Source organism: Phalacrocorax carbo, chromosome 27 (assembly GCF_963921805.1).
Source record: "Phalacrocorax carbo chromosome 27, bPhaCar2.1, whole genome shotgun sequence".
Lineage (NCBI taxonomy): Eukaryota > Metazoa > Chordata > Aves > Suliformes > Phalacrocoracidae > Phalacrocorax > Phalacrocorax carbo.
This window is the reverse complement of record NC_087539.1, coordinates 2,584,660-2,605,180: the sequence shown is the minus strand read 5'-3', so window position 1 is coordinate 2,605,180 and position 20,521 is coordinate 2,584,660. Positions and strand designations below refer to the sequence as shown.

Here is a 20,521-nt window from a genome sequence, read left to right as displayed (position 1 = left end):
TGGGGGGGGATCCTGGCACCCCGGGATGGATCCTGGGAACCCGGGATGGGTCCTGATGCCCTGGGTGATCCTTGGTACCCCAGGAGATCCTGGCACCACAGGATCGATCCCAACACCCCAAGATGGGTCCTGGCACCCCCGGGAGGGATCCCAGCACCCCTAGGATGGATCTCAGCACCCCTGGGATGGATCTCAGCACCCCTGGGATGGATCCTGGCACCCCAGGATGGTTCCCAGAGCCCCTGGGGGGGATCTGGCACCCCTGGGATGGATCCCAGCACCCCTAGGATGGATCTCAGCACCCCTGGGATGGATCCTGGCACCCCAGGATGGTTCCCAGAGCCCCTGGGGGGGATCTGGCACCCCTGGGATGGATCCCAGCACCCCCGGGATGGATCCCAGAGCCCCTGGGGGGGATCCTGGCACCCCTGGGATGGTTCCTGGCACCCCCAGGATCGATCCTGGCACCCCCAGGATGGATCCCAGAGCCCCTGGGGGGGATCCCGGCACCCCTGGGATGGATCCCGGCACCCCTGGGATGGACCCTAGAACCCCTGGGATGGATCCCGGCACCCCTGGGGGGGGCAGACACTGCTCCAGCCCCCCCACGTCCCCATGGGCAGCAGCTCCTGGCCCCGGCATTTACCAGATCTCCCTATTTCCAAGGCTTTATTCCGGCAGCGGAGCCAGTGGGAACCCCCGGGGGGGGGCAGGACCCCCCATTCCCACCCCACAGCTCCGAAGGGGACATGGGGGGGCCAGGACGGACCCGGGGAAGGGGGGGTCGGAGCCCTCGGTGGGGACGGGGGGGGCACTGGCTCAGGTTGCCCTTTGTGGGGGGGGTTCCAGGGGTCCCATCCGCCTGCGGGCCGGGTCCGGCCGCCAAGGGCTGCTGCGGAGGGACCCCCCCGGGAGGGGGGGCTCAGCTGGCCAGGACGTCGGAGGACTCGGACACCAGCTTCCCGTCGCGGGTCTCGATCTTCTTGATGACGATGGCCCGAGATTTGGGGAGGGACGAGCTCTCCAGGGCCGGGGGGGCCACGGTGTAGCCAGAGCTGGCGAAGGCTCCGCCAAAGCCCCCCACGAGGGTCCCCATGAAGCCCCCGCCGAAGCCCCCGCCGAAGCCGGCTGCTGCAGGAGAGGGGCCCACCGTGAGGTGGCACCCAAAGGAGGGGGGGGGGGAGGTCCCAGGCACCCCCCCCGCCTTACCCGAGTACCCCGTCGTCTTGGTGTGGATGCTCAGGTTCTGCATGCCCGACTCCAGCCTGCCGGAGAAACTGGGGTGTCGGGGGGGGGGGGGGCGGCTGGGGGACATGCCCGAGGCCGGGCGGGGAGGCGGTGGCAGAGGGACCCCACGGGGTCCTCCCGGCCGCGTCCCGCAGCCCTGAGCCGCGGCTACACCGGGTGGGCCCGCGGGATACGGGGTGGGGGAGGCCGGCGGGACACGGGGCGCAGGTCCCACCGCGTCACCCCCCCCCCCCCCTCCCCGGGGCACCAGCGAGGTGGGCTGGGGTCCCCCCACCTGCTCTCCTCGCCCTCCAGCAGCTTCCTGTAGGTCGCGATCTCGATGTCCAGGGCCAGCTTGACGTTCATGAGCTCCTGGTACTCGCGGAGCTGCCGCGCCAGGTCCTGCTTCGCCCTGAGCAGAGCCGCCTCCAGCTCGGCCAGTTTGGCCCTGGCGTCCCTGAGGGCCATCTCCCCCCGCTCCTCCGCCTCGGCGATGGCCGTCTCCAGGCCGCCCCGCTGCCACCCGCGCCCGCGCAGGGGGATTTGACCCGGGGAAGGGGCTGGCGGGGGTGGGGGGTGTCCCCAGCGCCCCCCCCGCAACCCCGGTGCTGCAGCACCCCTCGGGCCACTGCGGCCCCTGCCCCCCCCCCCCAGCAGCCCCCAAGCGCCGGCACCCCTCAGCCCCGGCACCCTTCGCCCCCCCCCCCCCCAGCACCCCTCGCCCTTGAGAACCCCATGTCCCAGCACCCCTCACCCCCCCATCCCTCGCCCCCCAGTACCCCCCACCTCCCAGTAACCCTCACCCCACACGACCCCTCGCCCCCCAGTACCCCCCACCTCCCAGTAACCCTCACCCCACACGACCCCTCGCCCCCCAGTACCCCCCACCTCCCAGTATCCCCCACCCCACACGACCCCTCGCCCCCCAGTACCCCCCACCTCCCAGTATCCCTCACCCCCATCCTTCACCCCCCCGCCCCATCCCAGTTCATCCATCCCCCCTCCCATCCGGGGCAGCTGGGGGGGTCCGGGGAGAGCTGAGGGCAGCTGGGGGGGTCTGGGCGGTCAGGGGGCAGCCAAGGGGGTCCAGGGGCCGCTGGGGGGTCTGGGGGCAGCCAGGGGGGTCCAGGGGCAGCTGGGGGGGTCCAGGGTCAGCCAGGGGGGTCAGGGGGCAGCTGGGGGGGTCCAGGGTCAGCCGGGGGGGTCCAGGGGCAGCTGGGGGGGTCAGGGGGCAGCTGGGGGTTCCGGGGGGTCCAGGGTCAGCCGGGGGTGTCCAGGGGCAGCCAGGGGGGTCCAGGGGCAGCCGGGGGGGTCCAGGGGCAGCTGGGGGGGTCAGGGGGCAGCTGGGGGGGTCCAGGGGGTCCAGGGTCAGCCGGGGGTGTCCAGGGGCAGCCAGGGGGGTCCAGGGTCAGCCAGGGGGGTCCAGGGGCAGCCGGGGGGGTCCAGGGTCAGCCGGGGGGGTCCAGGGGTAGCTGGGGGGTCCGGGGGCTGAGGGGGCAGCCGGGGGGGGATCCGGGGGGAGCTGAGGCCCGGGGGTTCCCGACGCGGGGGGGGGGTGCGGGGGTGGGTAGTCGGGCAGCGTCTCCCCGCTTTGTCTGCCGGGGGGGGGTGGGTGGGGGAGGGGGGGCCGCTCCCAGACCTGGTTCTTGAGCGCCTCGATCTCCGCCTGCATCCTCTGGATCAGCCTGTTGAGCTCGTTGATCTCGCTGCGGGTGTTGCGCAGGTCGTCCCCGTGCTTCCCCGCCGTCGTCTTCAGCTCCTCGTACTGCGGGGACCCCAGCGGGCAGCGTGGGGATGCGCCCCCCCCCCCCCTTATCCCCCCCCCCACCCCAGCACCCCAAAACATGAGGGACACGCCCGGGCTGGGGGCGATGCTCGAGGCTGGGCCGCGGCGGCTCCGGTGGGGTTCGGAGCCAGGATCGCTCCCACGCCCGCCGTGGGGCAGGGAGGGGGTTTGCGGGGCCGGCTTTGGGGGGGCGGGCCGGGCGGGGGGAGAAAGTGGGGGAGAGGAGGAGGAAGGAGCCTGCGCTTTCTTCATCCCAGATCGGGGAGCACCGCGGGGATGTGGGAGCAGCCGGCGCGCCGGGGCGCAACGCTGGCGGCCTGGGAGCAAATCTGGGGGGGCCTGGGTGCGAGGCTGGGGGGCCCCAGTGCAAATCTGGGGTCTTGGGTGCAAATCTGGGGGGGCCTGGGTGCAAGGGTGGTGGGGTCCTGGGTACAAGGTTGGGGTCATGGGTGCAAATCAGGGGTCCCAGGTGCAAGACTGGGGGGTCGTCGGTGCAAATGGGAGGTCCAGGGTGCCAGGCTGGGGGGTCCTGGGTGCAAGGCTGGGGGGGTCCTAGGTGTGAGGCTCTGGGGGGGGGTCCTGGGTGCGAGGCTGGGGGGGTCCCGGGTGCGAGGCTCTGGGGGGGTCCTGGGTGCGAGGCTGGGGGGGTCCCAGGTGTGAGGCTCTGGGGGGGTCCTGGGTGCAAGGCTGGGGGGGTCCTGGGTGCAAGGCTCTGGGGGGGTCCTGGGTGCGAGGCTGGGGGGGTCCCAGGTGTGAGGCTGGGGGGGTCCTAGGTGCAAGGCTCTGGGGGGGTCCCGGGTGCGAGGCTCTGGGGGGGTCCTGGGTGTGAGGCTGGGGGGGTCCCAGGTGTGAGGCTCTGGGGGGGTCCCGGGTGCAAGGCTGGGGGGGTCCTGGGTGCAAGGCTCTGGGGGGGTCCTGAGTGTGAGGCTGGGGGGGTCCCAGGTGTGAGGCTGGGGGGGTCCCAGTGTGAGGCTGGGGGGGTTCCAGGTGTGAGGTGCTGGGGCGGTCCCGGGTGTGAGGCTCTGGGGGGGTCCTGGGTGCGAGGCTGGGGGGATCCCGCATGCGAGGCTGGGGGGGTCCCGGGTGTGAGGCTGGGGGGGGTCCCAGTGCAAGTCTGGGGGGGTCCCGGGTGCGAGGCTCTGGGGGGGTCCCAGTGCAAGTCTGGGGGGGTCCCGGGTGCGAGGCTCTGGGGGTGTCCCAGTGCAAGTCTGGGGGGGGTCCCAGTGCGAGTCTGGGGGGGTCCCAGTGCAAGTCTGGGGGGGTCCGGGGCGCCGCGGCTCACCTTGACCTGGTACATGCTCTCGGCCTCGGCGCGGCTGCGGTTGGCGATGTCCTCGTACTGCGCCTTCACCTCGGCGATGATGCCGTCCAGGTCCAGGCTGCGGCTGTTGTCCATGGAGAGGACGACGGAGGTGTCGGAGATCTGAGACTGCAGCTCCCGCAGCTCCTGCGGGCGACGGCGGGGCTGAGCACGGGCAGCTCAGCGCACGTGTGGGCCCCCCCGAGGGACGCGACCCCCCCCCCCAACACCCCGTACCTCGTCGTACAGCTGCCTCAGGAAGTTGATCTCGTCGGTCAGGCTCTCCAGGCGCGACTCCAGCTCCACCTTGTTCATGTAGGCTTCGTCCACGTCCTGCGGGCAGAGCGGGCGGCCGGCCCCGTGACCCCCACCCCGGCCCCGTGACCCCCACCCCGGCCCCGTGACCCCCCCCGGCCCCGTGACCCCCACCCCGGCCCCGTGACCCCCCCCCGGCCCCGTGACCCCCGCGTCCCCCCCCTCACCTTCTTGAGTAGGACAAACTCGTTCTCCTTGTCGGTGCGGTGGTTGATCTCCTCTTCGTACCTTGGGGACGAGGGGAGGGCTGGGAGACGGGGGCGGGGGGCACCGGGGGGGGCGCGGACGCAGGGGCAGGGGGACACGGGGGTGCAGGGACATGGGAATATGGCGCACAGGGACAGGGGGAGGGGGGCACGGGGGACAGGGGGACACAGGGACGGGGGACAGGGGGACAGGGGGACAGGGGGACAGGGGGACGGGGGACAGGGGACACAGGGACAGAGGGACATGGGGACATGGGGACAGGGGCACGGGGGACAGGGGGACACAGGGACGGGGGACAGGGGGACAGGGGGATATGGGGACACAGGGACAGGGGGACGGGGGACAGGGGGACGGGGGACACAGGGACAGGGGGACGGGGGACATGGGGATATGGGGACAGGGGGACGGGGGCACAGGGGACAGGGGGACACAGGGACAGGGGGACGGGGGACATGGGGACGGGGATATGGGGACATGGGGACAGGGGGACGGGGGACAGGGGGACAGGGGGACACAGGGACAGGGGGACGGGGGGACAGGGGGATATGGGGACAGGGGGACGGGGGCACAGGGGACAGGGGGACACAGGGACAGGGAGACAGGGAGACAGGGGGATGGGGACAGGGGGACGGGGGGACACAGGGACATGGGGACAGGGGGACGGGGGGACAGGGGGACGGGGGACAGGGGGACAGGGAGACAGGGAGACAGGGGGATGGGGACAGGGGGACGGGGGGACACAGGGACATGGGGACAGGGGGACGGGGGACAGGGGGACACAGGGACAGGGGGACGGGGGACAGGGGGACGGGGGACAGGGGGACGGGGGGACACAGGGACAGGGGGACAGGGGGACACAGGGACAGGGGGACACAGGGACAGGGGGACAGGGAGACAGGGGGACGGGGGACAGGGGGACGGGGGGACACAGGGACAGGGGGACAGGGGGACACAGGGACAGGGGGACACAGGGACAGGGGGACAGGGAGACAGGGGGACGGGGGACAGGGAGACAGGGGGATGGGGGACAGGGGGACAGGGGGACACAGGGACAGGGGGACAGGGGGACGGGGGACAGGGGGACACAGGGACAGGGGGACAGGGGGACGGGGGACAGGGGGACACAGGGACAGGGGGACAGGGAGACAGGGGGATGGGGGACAGGGGGACACAGGGACATGGGGACAGGGGGACGGGGGACAGGGGGACAGGGGGACACAGGGACAGGGGGACGGGGGGACAGGGGGATATGGGGACAGGGGGACGGGGGCACAGGGGACAGGGGGACACAGGGACAGGGGGACAGGGAGACAGGGGGATGGGGACAGGGGGACGGGGGGACACAGGGACATGGGGACAGGGGGACGGGGGGACAGGGGGACGGGGGACAGGGGGACGGGGGGACACAGGGACAGGGGGACAGGGGGACACAGGGACAGGGGGACACAGGGACAGGGGGACAGGGAGACACAGGGACAGGGGGACGGGGGACAGGGGGACAGCGGATATGGGGACACAGGGACACAGTCATGGGAGCATGGGAATATGGGGACACAGGGACATGGGGACAGGGGGACACAAGGACGGGGGACACAGGGACAGGGGGACACAAGGACAGGGGGACAGGCGGACACAGGGACATGGGGATATGGGGATATGGGGACACAGGGACACGGGGGTATGGGGACAGGGGGACAAGGGATATGGTAATGTGGGGACATGGGGACATGGGGACCCAGGGAGAGGGACATGCGAATATAGGGACACAGGGACATGGGGACAGGGGGACACGGGGGTGTGGGGACACAGGGACATAGAGGCACAGGGACAGGGGGACATGGGGACATGGGATCAGAGGGACACAGGGACATGGGGCCATGGGGGTACAGGGACGCAGGGGTGCAGGGACACGGGCATAGAGGCACAGGGACAGGGGGACATGGAGGGATGGGGGGACATGGGGGTGAGGGGACACAGGGGCATAGAGGCACAGGGACAGGGGGACAGGGAGGGACGGGGGGACATGGGGGTGAGGGGACACAGGGGCATAGAGGCACAGGGACAGGGGGACATGGAGGGACATAGGGACATGGGGGTGAGGGGACACAGGGGCATAGAGGCACAGGGACAGGGGGACATGGAGGGACGGGGGGACATGGGGGTGAGGGGACACAGGGGCATAGAGGCACAGGGACAGGGGGACAGGGAGGGACGGGGGGACAGGGAGGGACAGGGGGAGGCGGGGTCCCACCCAGCAGGGCACCCCTGGCAGCAGCAGAACCCCCTCCGCAGGCACAGCCACCCCACGGGCGGCCGCAGGCGACGCCCCCAGCCCCATCGCCCACCCGCAGCCACCCGGGGAGGCGGGGGGGGGGGGGGGAGACGGCACCCAAGGCGGGGTGCGGGCGGGGGAGGGGGACGGGGACAGCGAGACACCCCAGGAGGGGCAGCGGGGGGGCACCGGGGGTGGGGACGGGACTGACTTGTTCTTGAACTCCTCCACCAGCCCCTGCACGTTGCCCAGCTCGGCCTGGAGGCGCAGGCGCTCCTGGCCCAGGGCGTCGAGCTGCCGCCGCAGGCTCCCGACGTACGCCTCGAAGAGCCCGCTCAGGTTGCTGCGGGTGGTCTTCTGGCTCTGCAGGAGGCTCCACTTGGTCTCCAGCATCTTGTTCTGCTGCTCCAGGAATCGGACCTTGGGGGGGGCGGGATGGGGAGAATGAGGGGGGGGCGGTCAGAGTCATCCCCCCCCCCCCCCCGAAGCCCGCCCTGGGAATGGGCGGCTGCAGCGGCCGCGGGTTACGGGGTGCTGGGTGCGGGTTTGCGAGGGGCACAGGGTGAGAGGGGGGCGGCAGGGGGCAAGGCTGGGGGTCCCAGGTGCAAATCTAGGGGCCTGGGTGCAAGGCTGGGCGTGGGGTGCAAGGCTGGGGGGGGCTGGGTGCAAGGCTGAGGGGGCTGGGTGCAAGGCTAGGGGGGCTGGGTGCAAGGCCGGGGGGTCCTGGGTGCAAGGCTAGGCTTGGGGTGCAAGGCTGGGCTTGGGGTGCAAGGCTAGGGGGGCTGGGTGCAAGGCTAGGCTTGGGGTGCAAGGCTGAGGGGTCCTGGGTGCAAGGCTGGGCTTGGGGTACAAGGCTGGAGGGGCTGGGTGCAAGGCTGGGCTTGGGGTGCAAGGCTGAGGGGGGCTGGGTGCAAGGCTGGGGGGTCCTGGGTGCAAGGCTAGGCTTGGGGTGCAAGGCTGAGGGGTCTGGGTGCAAGGCTAGGCTTGGGGTGCAAGGCTGGGGGGGCCTGGGTGCAAGGCTGGGCTTGGGGTGCAAGGCTGGGGGGGGGCTGGGTGCAAGGCTGGGCTTGGGGTGCAAAGCTGGGGGGTCCTGGGTGCAAGGCTGAGGGGGCTGGGTGCAAGGCTAGGGGGGCTGGGTGCAAGGCTGGGCTTGGGGTGCAAGGCTGGGGGGTCCTGGGTGCAAGGCTGGGCGTGGGGTGCAAGGCTGGGGGGGCTGGGTGCAAGGCTGGGCTTGGGGTGCAAGGCTGGGCGTGGGGTGCAAAGGTGGGCTTGGGGTCCTGGGTGCAAATCTGGCATCCTGGTACAAATGTGGGGGGTCCTGGGTGCTGGATTAGGAGGGGCAGAGGGTGAGGTGGGTGAGAGGGGCGGCAGGGGGCAGGGCTGGGGACTTGGGTGCAAATCAGGGGGTCCTGGGTGCAAATCGGGGGGGGGTCCTGGGTGCAAACTAGGTCTGGGGTGCTTCTGGGGTGCAAACTGGGGACCCGGGGTGCAAGTCTGAGGTCACCGGGTCTGGGGTGCCGGGCGGGGTCCTGGGGGCAACCTGGGTCTGCCCCCAGGGGTATCCCCGTGTGTGTCCCCCCCCGCCCCATGGGCCCCACCAGCCCGGGACGGGGCGAGGAGCCCGGCCCCAGCGGAGCACCCGGAAGCAGGTGCGGGAGCCGCCGGGGCGTGGGGCACCCACCCCTCCGCTGAGCTGCTTCCTGGGTGGGGGGCGCGCCCGCTGCACCCCAGGGGGGCAACGCTCACCCCCACGCGTCTCGCCCCGGCGCCGCTCCCTGCCCAAGGGCTCGGCTGCCGTGTCGCGGCCCCCAGCGCTGGGAGGGGACCGGGGTGTCCCCAAAGGCGGCTGCGCGTCCCCGGGGGGGGCAAAATGTGCCCGAAGGGGTCTGGGTGTCCCCAAGGGGGTCTGGGTGTCCCCAAGGGGGTCTGGGTGTCCCCGAAGGGGGTCTGGGTGTCACAGAGGGGGGGCAAATGTTCCCAAGGGGGTCTGGGTGTCCCCAAAGGGGGTCTGGGTGTCCCCAAGGGGGTCTGGGTGTCCCCAAAGGGGGTCTGGGTGTCACAGAGGGGGGGCAAATGTTCCCAAGGGGGTCTGGGTGTCCCCAAGGGGGTCTGGGTGTCCCCAAAGGGGGTCTGGGTGTCACAGAGGGGGGGCAAATGTTCCCAAGGGGGTCTGGGTGTCCCCAGGGAGGGGACAAATGTGCCCAAGGGGGTCTGGGTGTCCCCAAGGGGTGGCAAATGTGCCCAAGGGGGTCTGGGTGTCCCCAAGGGGGTCTGGGTGTCCCCAAGGGGTGGCAAATGTTCCCAAGGGGGTCTGGGTGTCCCCAAGGGGGTCTGGGTGTCCCCAAGGGGTGGCAAATGTTCCCAAGGGGGTCTGGGTGTCCCCAAGGGGGTCTGGGTGTCACAGAGGGGGGGCAAATGTTCCCAAGGGGGTCTGGGTGTCCCCAAAGGGGGTCTGGGTGTCCCCAAGGGGGTCTGGGTGTCCCCAAAGGGGGTCTGGGTGTCACAGAGGGGGGGCAAATGTTCCCAAGGGGGTCTGGGTGTCCCCAAGGGGGTCTGGGTGTCCCCAGGGAGGGGACAAATGTGCCCAAGGGGGTCTGGGTGTCCCCAAAGGGGGTCTGGGTGTCCCCAAGGGGTGGCAAATGTGCCCAAGGGCGTCTGGGTGTCCCCAAGGGGGGGGCAAATGTGCCCAAGGGGGTCTGGGTGTCCCCAAGGGGGTCTGGGTCTCCCCAAGGAGGGGACAAATGTGCCCAAGGGGGTCTGGGTGTCACCAAGGGGGGGCAAATGTGCCCGAAGGGGTCTGGGTGTCCCCAAGGGGGGCAGGGTGTCCCCAAGGGGATCAGGGTGTCCCCAAGGGGGGCAGGGTGTCACAGAAGGGGTCTCAACGTCCCCCAGGGGCTCAGGATGTGCCCGATGGGGCCAGGCGGTCCCGGGGGGGGCGGGTCTGGGTGTCCCGAAGGGGGTGAAGATGTGCCTGAAGGGGTGGGCACATCCCTGAGGGGCTCAGGAGGTCCCCGAGGGGCTCCGGCGGCCCCCAGGGGGGGTCCCAGCCCTCTCCCCGCGGGGGTCTCGCCCCAGCCCGGCCCCACCTTGTCGATGAAGGAGGCGAATTTGTTGTTGAGCGTCTTGATCTGCTCCTTCTCCTCCTTTCGCACCCGCTGGATGCTGGGGTCGATCTCCAGGTCGAGGGGCGTCAGGAGGCTCTGGTTGATGCTGACGGCCGCGATGCCCCCCCCCCGTCCCGGGGGCGACGGGCGGCCCCCGGCACAGCCCGGCTCCGTAACGGCTCCCGCCGGAGCCGGCCCAGGCTGAAGCCATACTCATCCTCACGCCGGGGCCGGCCGTGTAGGAGCGGGAGCTGAAGGACCGGCCCGGTACGGCCGAGCTGCTCCTCACGGTCTTCCTGGTGATGGTGACGGACATGCTGAGCGGGGGGGGGGGGGCGAGGGGGGCGGCGAGGGGGCGGCGAGGGGGGAAACTGGGCGAGGAGGGTGGAAACTGGGCGAGGAGGGTGGAAACTGGGCGAGGAGGGTGGAAAATAGGTGAGGAGGGTGGAAACTGGGTGAGAAGGTTGGAAACTGGGTGAGAAGGTTGGAAAATGGGTGAGAAGGTTGGAAACTGGGTGAGAAGGTTGGAAAATGGGTGAGAAGGTTGGAAACTGGGTGAGAAGGTTGGAAACTGGGTGAGAAGGTTGGAAAACAGGCGAGGAGGTTGGAGACCGGGCGAGAAGGTAGGAAAATAGGCGAGAAGGTTGGAAACTGGATGAGAAGGTAGGAAACTGGGCGAAAAGGTTGGAAACTGGGTGAGAAGGTTGGAAACTGGGCGAGGAGGTAGGAAAACAGGCGAGGAGGTTGGAGACCCCGGCAGGGCGCGGGCAGGGCTGCAGCCGGCGGGAGGCGGGTTGCAGGACAGGCAGGACGGGTTGGGGGAGGAAGCCGGGCTGACCGGGGCGGAGCGTGAGCGGCCGCCGGGGCTGACCCGGGGCGCTAACCGGGCTGAGGGCGGGGCGAGCGGAGCGGGGCTGGGATGGGCGACCGCCAGACACGCGGGACTGCGGCACCGGGCGCCGCTTAACCCCTTCGGCGCGGCCGGATCCTGCCCGCGGGGGGGCGGGGAGGGGGGGGGGGGTGGGGGGGGGCGGGGGGGGGGTGGGGGGGGTGGGAGGGGTGGGGGGGGGGAACCCACCTCCGCGGGGCTGGAGGGGCTGGGGATCGCCCCAAAATCCAGCTGCCGGTGTCCCCCCCCCCCCCCCCCGCCCCATCCCGTCGGCACCCTGAGCCCCGCACCCAGCGCGGGGTGAAATGGGGCAGAGGGGGAGTCCCCAAGGGTGACCCCGAGGGTGTCCCCAGCCCCACGTCCCCCAGCCCCACGTCCCCAGCCCCACATCCCCAGCCCCACATCCCCCAGCCCCACATCCCCCAGCCCCACGTCCCCAGCCCCACGTCCCCAGCCCCATATCCCCCAGCCCCACGTCCCCAGCCCCATATCCCCCAGCCCCATGTCCCCCAGCCCCACGTCCCCCAGCCCCACATCCCCCAGCCCCACAACCCCAGCCCCACATCCCCAGCCCCATATCCCCAGCCCCACATCCCCAGCCCCACGTCCCCCAGCCCCACGTCCCCAGCCCCACATCCCCAGCCCCACGTCCCCCAGCCCCACGTCCCCAGCCCCACATCCCCTAGCCCCATGTCCCCAGCCCCACATCCCCAGCTCCATATCCCCAGCCCCACATCCCCCAGCCCCACATCCCCAGCCCCACATCCCCAGCCCCACATCCCCTAGCCCCACGTCCCCAGCCCCACATCCCCAGCCCCATGTCCCCCAGCCCCCCGTCCCCCAGCCCCATGTCCCCAGCCCCATATTCCCCAGCCCCATATCCCCCAGCCCCATGTCCCCAGCCCCACATCCCCAGCCCCACATCCCCAACCTGCATCTCCAGGTGTGTCCCCCAGCCCATGGCCCCGGGCTCCGTCCCCAAGCCCCCGCCCCGTCCCCCCAGGCCCTGTCCTGTGGGGTGTCTGGGAAGCCGAGGACACGCAGCGAGCGCTCGGACTCGGGCTATGGGGACTAGACCCGCCCGCGAACGCGGGGGCCTCAGGGACGTCGCAGGGGTCGGCTGCGGTTTCGAGGCACGAAGCAAGCGGGAAAAGGGGGCGCAGCCGGGGACCTGGGGGCCGGGACGGGCGGATCGGGCCGAGCGCCTGGACCGGGGGCACCAGCGGGTCTGGGCACAACTGGCAGCGCGTGGCCAGGCGCAGCCGGCCGAGGGGCACCGGGCCTGGGCGCCCTGGGCGGATAAAGCGCGACGTCAGCCGCGCTGGGGCTGCGATAAAGCGGCATCTGCTCCGTCATATTGGCCGTGGGCTCTGCCCGTCACCGCCGCGTCGGCCCTGCCCCCGCCCCCGCGACCCCAGCCCGCGACCCAAACCTGATCCCCAACCCCCGTGTGCCCCCCCCCGTGTCCATGCAGAGCCTGGGCCGTGCCGAGCCGTGGCGTGCTGTCCCGTGCCGTGGCGTGCTGTCCCGTGCCGTCCCGTGCTGTCCCGTGCCGTGGCGTGCTGTCCCGTGCCGTCCCGTGCCGTCCCGTGCCGTCCCGTGCCGTCCTGTGCCGTCCCGTGCTGTGCCGTGTTGTGCCATGCCGTGTCATGTTGTGCTGTGCCGTGCCGTCCTGTGCCGTGCCATGCTGTGCCGTGTTGTGCCATGCTGTCCCATGCCATGCCGTGCCGTGCCGTGCCATGCTGTGCCATGTTGTGCCGTGCCGTGCCGTGTTGTGCCGTGCCATGTTCTGCCATGTTCTGCCATGCCATGTTGTGCTGTGCCGTGCCGTGCCGTGCCATGCCATGCCGTGCCGTGCCGTGCTGTGCCGTGCCGTGCCATGCCATGCCATGTTGTGCCACGCCATGCCGTGCTATGCCGTGCCGTGCCGCGCCGTGCTGTGCCATGTTGTGCCGTGCCGTGCCATGCCGTGCCATGCCATGCCGTGCCATGCCGTGCCATGCCGTGCCGTGCCATGCCGTGCCGTGCCGTGCCGTGCTGTGCCGTGCCGTGCCGTGCCATGCTGTGCCATGCCGTGCCATGCCATGCCGTGCCGTGCCGTGCCATGCCATGCCGTGCCGTGCCATGCCGTGCCGTGCCGTGCCGTGCTGTGCCGTGCCGTGCCGTGCCGTGCCGTGCCGTGCCATGCCATGCCGTGCCATGCCATGCCGTGCCATGCCATGCCATGCCGTGCCATGCCGTGCCGTGCCGTGCCGTGCCGTGCCGTGCCGTGCCGTGCCGTGCCGTATCTCCGCCTGCGGCTCGGATGCGCCTGCACCGGCGCGGCTTCGGGGCTTCCCTGGCTTCATTTCGCCGTTCCTTCGCCGCCCCCGGCGCGGTGGGAAGGACGGCCGCGGGGCCGCGCCGGGGCTCCGGTGGGCGCCAGATAAACCCCCCCCCGGGCAGCTCCGCGCCGCCGCGGGGAGGTGGAGGAGTCTGTCCTTCCTCCTGGCCAGCGCTCGGCCAGACCCAGCCACCCCCCCTCCCTCCTTGGTGTCCGTCTGTCCACCCGCCTCCGGACTTGGCCAGACCCAACCGTCCTTCCAGATGCCTCTCTGTCCGTCCCTTTGTCTGTCCATCCCTTCATCCATCCGTCCCTTTGTCCATCCCTTTGTCCATCTGTCCCTTCATCCATCCACCCCTTCACCTGTGTCTTCATCCATCTGTCCCTTTGTCTGTCCATCCCTTCGTCCATCCCTTCATCCATCCATCCCTTCATCTGTCCGTCCCATTGTCTGTCCATCCATCTCTAGCCAGGCCCATCCACCCATGCACCCTCCCAGACACCCACCTGTCTGTCCTTCCACCCTCAGCCAGGCGCAGCCGCCCACCCTTGTGGATCCCCCACCCCCGCATCCCCCAGCCCCAGCGTGGTGGGGGCTGGCAGGGCCCTCGGGAGCTCACCCCGTCCCACCCCCTGCTGGAGCAGGCACCCCCAGAGCAGGGGCACAGGGCCGCATCCAGGCGGGGGGTGAATGTCTCCAGGGAAGGGACCCCACAGCCTCTCTGGGCACCCTGTGCCCCTGCTCTGGCACCCGCACAGGGAAGGGGTTTGTCCTCATGTTCAGGGGGAACCTCCCGTGTTCCAGCTTGTGCCCGTGGCCCCTTGGCCTGTCGCTGGGCACCACTGGAAAGATCCCGGCCCCATCCCCCTGACACCCACCCTTCAGATATTTATAGGCACTGATGGGATCCCCCCTCAGCCTCCTCTTCTGCGGCTGAACAGACCCTGCTCTCTCAGCCTTTCCTCCCAAGGGAGATGCTCCACACGCCTTTTCATGCATCCTTGGGTACCATTGGCCTTCCTGGCCCCAAGGGCCCGGTGCTGGCTCAGGGTCACCTCGCTGCCCCCCAGCACCCCCAGGGCCTCTCAGCAGAGCCGCTCCCCAGCAGTTCAGCCCCCAGCCTGTGCCGGTGCGGGGGGTTCTTCCTCCCCCGGGGCAGGACCCTGCACGTGCTCGTGTTGAATTTCATCAGGTCCCCTGGGCCCAGCTCTCCAGCCTGGCCGGGTCCTGTCCGTCTGTCCGCCCACCCATCCATCCATCCACCACCACCCCCTCCCCTCTAGACCCCCATCCCTCCACCCAACCCTTCATCCCTGCTGGTCCCAGACCAGTCCCACCCCCATGGACCCACCCCACCACCCACCCCTGGTAGCTGCACCCAGCCGTCCATCCGTCTGTCCATCTGTCCCCGCACAGCCGCGACCACCCACACCCCTCCCCCCCCCAGAGCCCCCACACGAAGCCCGTGAGCCGGAGACCTCCCTCTCCAACACCTCACTGCATTTAACTGGGGGGGCTCGGCTGGGCCCCCCCCAGCTTGGCACGGGGGTGTCAAAGCCCCCCAGAGCTGTGACACCCCCCAGGGAAGCTCTGCCCCCCCCCCCGAGAAGCCCTCCATGCCCCCCCCCCGGAGCTCCCCTCCATCCCCCCCAGAGCTCTCCCCCCCCCCCGGAGCCACCCACACCCCCCCGCAGCCCTCCACCCCCCCCAGAGCTCTCCCCCCCCCCCGGAGCCACCCACAGCCCCCCACAGCCCCCCCGCAGCCCCCCCCCATCCCGCCCCTTCCCTTATCACAAAGGAATTTGCAACCCAGGCAAATATTCCCCCCCCCGAGATAGGGCCGGCGGGGGGGCGGGGCCGGGTGGGTGCCAGGCCCCGGCAGGGCGGGGGGCAGGGGACACCCCCCCACACACACCCCGGTCACACCAGGGGGGACAGGACACCCCCCCCCCAGGGTGCTGCAGCCCACCCTAAAGCCCCCCCCTCCGATCAGCGTCACCCCTCGGTGTCTGGGAGCCGGGGGGGGGTGTGTGTCCCTGCGCCCCGTTTTGGCACCCACACCCCCCGTCTCCCCCCACCCACCCACCCAGCGTGTCCCCAGTGGGGCGGGGGTGTCCTGGGGGGGTGCACCCCTTTCCCCATGGCCGGGGGGGTCCTGCAAATGCAGCCCCCTTTGAGGGAACGCAGGGCGCTGCGTGGTCCGGGTGAGCACCCATGGGTGCAGACCCCCCCACCATGGGCGCTCCGCGGGTGGGTGGGTGGGTGGGTGTCCCGCTGGGACGCGGGGGCTCGGGGGGTGTCCCCGAGGGGCTGGGGGCAAACGCCACGGCCCCTCCCCCATGCAGCAGGACCCAAGGGTGCCCTTGGCCGGGGGGAGGGGGGACACACGGGACCCCTCTGGGTGCCCCCCCCAGGGCCCGGCCCCCCCTTTGCAGCGACCCCCGGGCTGGGCTGGGGAGGGGGGAGGAGGAGGAGGATGGTGGGTCCCAGGTGCAGCTTCATCGCCCAGGAATGCGGCGGGACCGCGGCCCGTGTCCTTAACCCTTGGGGGGCCGGTCGCTGCTGGGGGGGAGGAACGGGGGTGCCCCCACCGTGGGGACAGCGGGGGGGGGGGCGGCAGGACCACCAAGGGTCCAGGACGAACCCCTTGGGGACACCTCCAGGGAGGAAGGCTTTGGGGGGGGGGGCGGGGGGGTCGCATCCGGCACCCGTGGGGGTGCTGAGCAGGGCTGGGGGGGGCCCTGGGGCCGGCGCGGGGGGGGGGGGGGGGCTGTGGAATTTGGGGGGGGGGCTGTGGCAGAGCCTTATCAGCCTTTATCAGCCCCAGGCCTTTCATCTGGGGTTTACAGCCCTGCGGGGAGCTCGGGGGGGGGGGGCGGGGGGCTGCGGGGGGCTGCGGGACCCCCCGGCACGGGAGGAATGCGCCCGATAAGGGCCCGGGGTGGGGAACGGCCCCCGACCCCCCCTCCCTGTGCCACCGGCGGGGGGGCCCCCTGGGGGCCCCCCAAAGGGAGCGGAGGAGTGCGGGGGGGGCTTGGGGACCCCCATGAGGACAGACGCCCCCACCCCGGGCCCTGGGTCCCATCTCGCCCCAGTGGGGAGCGTCACCCCAAGAGGGTGGCGATGGGGGGGTCCGGGATGGTGGGGGGGGTCGGGGATGATGGGGGGGTCCGGGACAATGGGGGGGGTCCGGGATGGTGGGGGGGGTCCGGGACGATGGGGGGGGTCGGGGATGGTGGGGGGGGTCCGGGATGATGGGGGGGTCCGAGACGATGGGGGGGGTCCGGGATGATGGGTGGGTCCGGGACGATGGGGGGGGTCCGGGATGATGGGTGGGTCCGGGACGATGGGGGGGTCCGGGATGATGGGGGGGGTCCGGGACGATGGGGGGGTCCGGGATGATGGGCGGGTCCGGGATGATGGGGGGGTCCGGGACAATGGGGGGGTCCGGGACAATGGGGGGGCCCGGGATGGTGGGGGGGTCCGGGACGATGGGGGGGTCCGGGATGATGGGCGGGTCCGGGATGATGGGGGGGTCCGGGACGATGGGGGGGTCCGGGATGATGGGGGGGTCCGGGATGGTGGGGGGGTCCGGGACAATGGGGGGCTCCGGGATGGTGGGGGGGTCCGGGATGATGGGGGGGGTCCGGGACGATGGGGGGGTCCGGGATGATGGGGGGGTCCGGGATGGTGGGGGGGGGGTCAGGGCAGCCCCGGGGCCAAACGCGGCCAGTGCCGGGGGGGTCAGACACCCCCAGGAGCTGGGGGGGGGGGCCTGTGGGGACCCCGAGGTGGGACCCCCCCCCAACCAGACACCACAGAGACCCCGGGATGGGGACCCTGGGGTGGGACCCCCCAGGGGTCAGATACCGCATGGACCCCCCCGTGACCCCAGGGTGCGCCCCCAGGGTGGGCCGGGCCCCCCAGGACCCCCAGCTCAGCCCCAGCGTGGCTCCGCCAGCACCTCCATTCCCCCCCCCGGTGCCCCCCCCGGTGCCCCCCCCGGTGCCCCCCCCGGTGCCCCCCCCGCACCCCAAAGGGCGCTGAAACAGCGCGGGTTTGGCCGAGGAGCGAAGGCGGCGGCGCGGGGCCCACGGGAACGGGGCGAAATGGGGCAGGAATGGGGTGAAATGGAGCAAAACAGGGCAGGAGGGGGGCTGGGACAGGGACCCCCTTGGCCCAAACTCCTTGGGGTAATGCCGGGCTGGGGCTGGGGCGGGGCTGGGGCGGGGCTGGGGCGGGGCGGGGGCGGGGCAGGGGCTGGAGCGGGGGCGGGGGCTGGGGCGGGGCTGGGGCGGGGCTGGGGCGGGGCTGGGGCTGGGGCTGGGGCGGGGCTGGGGCGGGGGCTGGGGCGGGGGCGGGGGCTGGGGCGGGGCTGGGGCGGGGGCGGGGCTGGGGCGGGGGCGGGGGCAGGGGCGGGGGCAGGGGCGGGGGCAGGGGCTGGGGCTGGGCAGGGGCAGGGGCGGGGGCGGGACTGGGGCGGGGGCTGGGGCGGGGGCGGGGGCGGGGCAGGGGCGGGGCTGGGGCTGGGGCGGGGGCGGGGCTGGGGCTGGGGCCGGGGCGGGGGCAGGGCTGGGGAGGGGGCGGGGCGGGGCTGGGGCGGGGCTGGGGCGGGGGCCGGGGCGGGGGCGGGGCTGGGGCGGGGCTGGGCGGGGCTGGGAGCAGCAGGTGGGGTCACCCCCCCACCCCCCGCACCCTGACCCTGCACCCCCAGGGGGGGTGCTCATGGCCCAAAACCCCGTGGGGACCTTCGAGGGGTCCTGGCCAACACCGGGGACCTCCTGGCAGACCCCTGTCCCGCGCGGGACCCCCGTCCTCGGGGTCGCCCCTTCCTGACGTGGCTCCCCCTCTCCCCGCGCCCCCGCCCTGGGTCGGGGGGTGACCGCGCCGGGCCGATCCACGCCCTGGAGCTGGAGCTGGAGACCCTCCGCAACCAGGTACCCCCGAATCCATCCCCGATCCCACCCCCCGCCCCAAAAGCGAGGGGTGGACCCCCACCCCCCCACCCCTGAACCCCCCCGGGGGGCGAGCGGGGCCTCCGGGCAGCAGGCGGCTTTGGAGGGGCGCTGGCGGAGGCGGGGGAGCGCCGTGGGGCGCAGGCCGAGGGGCTGCCCGAGGCGGGGATCGCGACCTCCCGGCGGCTGCTGGGCGGCGGGGGGGGCTTCAGGTACGGGGGGGCGGGGGGGGGATTGGGATGGGATTAGGGGTGGGATTGGAATGGGATGGGATGGGGATGGGATGGGGTGGGATTGGGGGTGGGATTAGGGGTGGGATTGGGGTGGGATTAGGGGTGGGATTGGGGGGGATTGGGATGGGATGGGGGTGGGATGGGGTGGGATTGGGGGTGGGATTGGGATGGGATGGGGGTGGGATGGGGTGGGATTGGGGGTGGGATTGGGATGGGATGGGATGGGGATGGGATGGGGTGGGATTGGGGGTGGGATTAGGGGTGGGATTGGGGTGGGATTAGGGGTGGGATTGGGGGGGGATTAGGGGTGGGATTGGGGGGGGGATTGGTGTGGGATTAGGGGTGGGATTGGGGTGGGATTGGGATGGGATGGGGGTGGGATGGGGTGGGATTGGGGGTGGGATTGGGGGGATTGGGGGTGGGATTGGTGTGGGATTAGGGGTGGGATTGGGGTGGGATTAGGGTGGGATTGGGATGGGATGGGGGTGGGATGGGGTGGGATTGGGGGTGGGATTGGGGGGATTGGGGGTGGGATTGGTGTGGGATTAGGGGTGGGATTGGTGTGGGATTAGGGGTGGGATTGGGGTGGAGATGGGTTAGGGGGGGAGTGGGGGGTTGGGGGGGTGGGAGGGGGATGGGTGGGGGTGGGGAGGCACCTGCTGGGGACGAGCCCTGGGTGCCGGGACACCCAGTGCCCGCCCCGGAGAGGACCCTGGGACGGCGGGGGGCTGCGGGGGGGGGGCTGCGGGGGGGGGGCGTCGGGGGGCTGCCGGTGCCCCCCAGCCGGGACGTGCCAGGCCCTGGGACACCCCAGGACGCTCCGTCACCCCCCGGTTCCTTGGGGTGACACTGGGGGGGTGGGCGGGGGCACCCCGGGGTGCCCCCTAACCCCCCCCCGCCCCCCCCCCCAGCCTGCAGGACCCCCTGGACAAGGAGCCCCCCACCCGGCGCGGCGGCTGAGGCCAAGGGGGAGAAGGTGCGACCCACGGCGTTCTGAGGGGCCCGGCCCCCCCCGGGACCCCCAATAAATGGCAAATATCCCCCCCCCCCCCGCGGACGGGCCTGGTCGTTCCCCTGGGGGGGGGAGGGGAGGAGGGGAGGGGGGAAACTGAGGCACGGCGGGAGGGGCTGGGGGGTGGACGGACGGACAGAGGGAGGGAGGGACAGACGGACAGAGGGTGTGACAGATGGTAAGATGGACAGACGGACGGACAAAGGCAGGGAGGAAGGGATGGACAGACAGGGATGGAGGGACAGACAGACAGAAGGAGCGATGGACAGAGGGAGGGAGGGAGGGACGGACGGACGGTGGTTCGGTGCTGATGGACGGGTGGATGGATGAAGGGATGGACAGACAGACGGACGGACGGGCGGGTGGACAGAGGGGGGCCCAGATGGACGGACAGACAGACGCGGGGACGGACGGATGAGGGACGTCTCATCCGGCGGGGGGGTGCGGGGAGTGGGTGGACAGACGGACAGAGCCGCCGCTCCCCAGCCCCCCCCCGGCATCTCCCACCCCTCGGAGGTGGGGGGGGAGGGAGGGACGCCAACCCCCCCGCCCCGCTCCTGGCACGGGGTTTGCTCTGCGCCCCACGGCGCTGCCCCATGGCCCTGACCCACAGCTGTGCCCCATGGCGCCGCCCCATGGACGTGACCCGCAGCTGTGCCCCATGGCGCCGCCCCATGGCCGTGACCCACAGTGCTCCCCCAGGGCCGTGACCCACAGCTGTGCCCCACAGCTCTCCCCCATGGCCTTGACCCACAGCTGTGCCCCACTGCGCTGCCCCACGGTCCTGACCCACAGCTGTGCCCCATGGCGCCGCCCCATGGCCGTGGCCCATGGCCGTGACCCACAGCGCTCCCCTATGGCCGTGACCCACAGCTGTGCCCCACGGCGCTGCCCCAT

General features: G+C 72.1%; 1 protein-coding gene and 1 long non-coding RNA gene across 3 annotated transcripts; one reads left to right on the top strand and one right to left on the bottom strand.

Annotated features, from left to right (window-relative positions):
• Positions 1–654: 654 nt before the first annotated feature.
• Positions 655–10,585, bottom strand: KRT8 (keratin 8). Its single transcript, XM_064474415.1, is given in 10 exon segments — positions 655–1,131; positions 1,210–1,265; positions 1,523–1,743; positions 2,867–2,992; positions 4,296–4,460; positions 4,551–4,646; positions 4,796–4,856; positions 7,319–7,527; positions 10,194–10,370; positions 10,372–10,585. Coding segments are annotated over 10 exon segments (1,476 nt in total). The 5' UTR covers positions 10,528–10,585; the 3' UTR covers positions 655–922.
• Positions 10,586–10,730: 145 nt separating this feature from the next.
• On the top strand, positions 10,731–19,629 carry LOC135317892 (uncharacterized). 2 transcript variants are annotated; one of them, XR_010376490.1, is made up of 3 exons: positions 10,731–10,834; positions 18,213–18,361; positions 19,524–19,629. It is a non-coding gene; the product is annotated as an uncharacterized LOC135317892 (long non-coding RNA). The 2 variants fall into 2 exon arrangements; XR_010376489.1 differs by having other exon boundaries at positions 10,731–10,854.
• Positions 19,630–20,521: the final 892 nt, after the last annotated feature.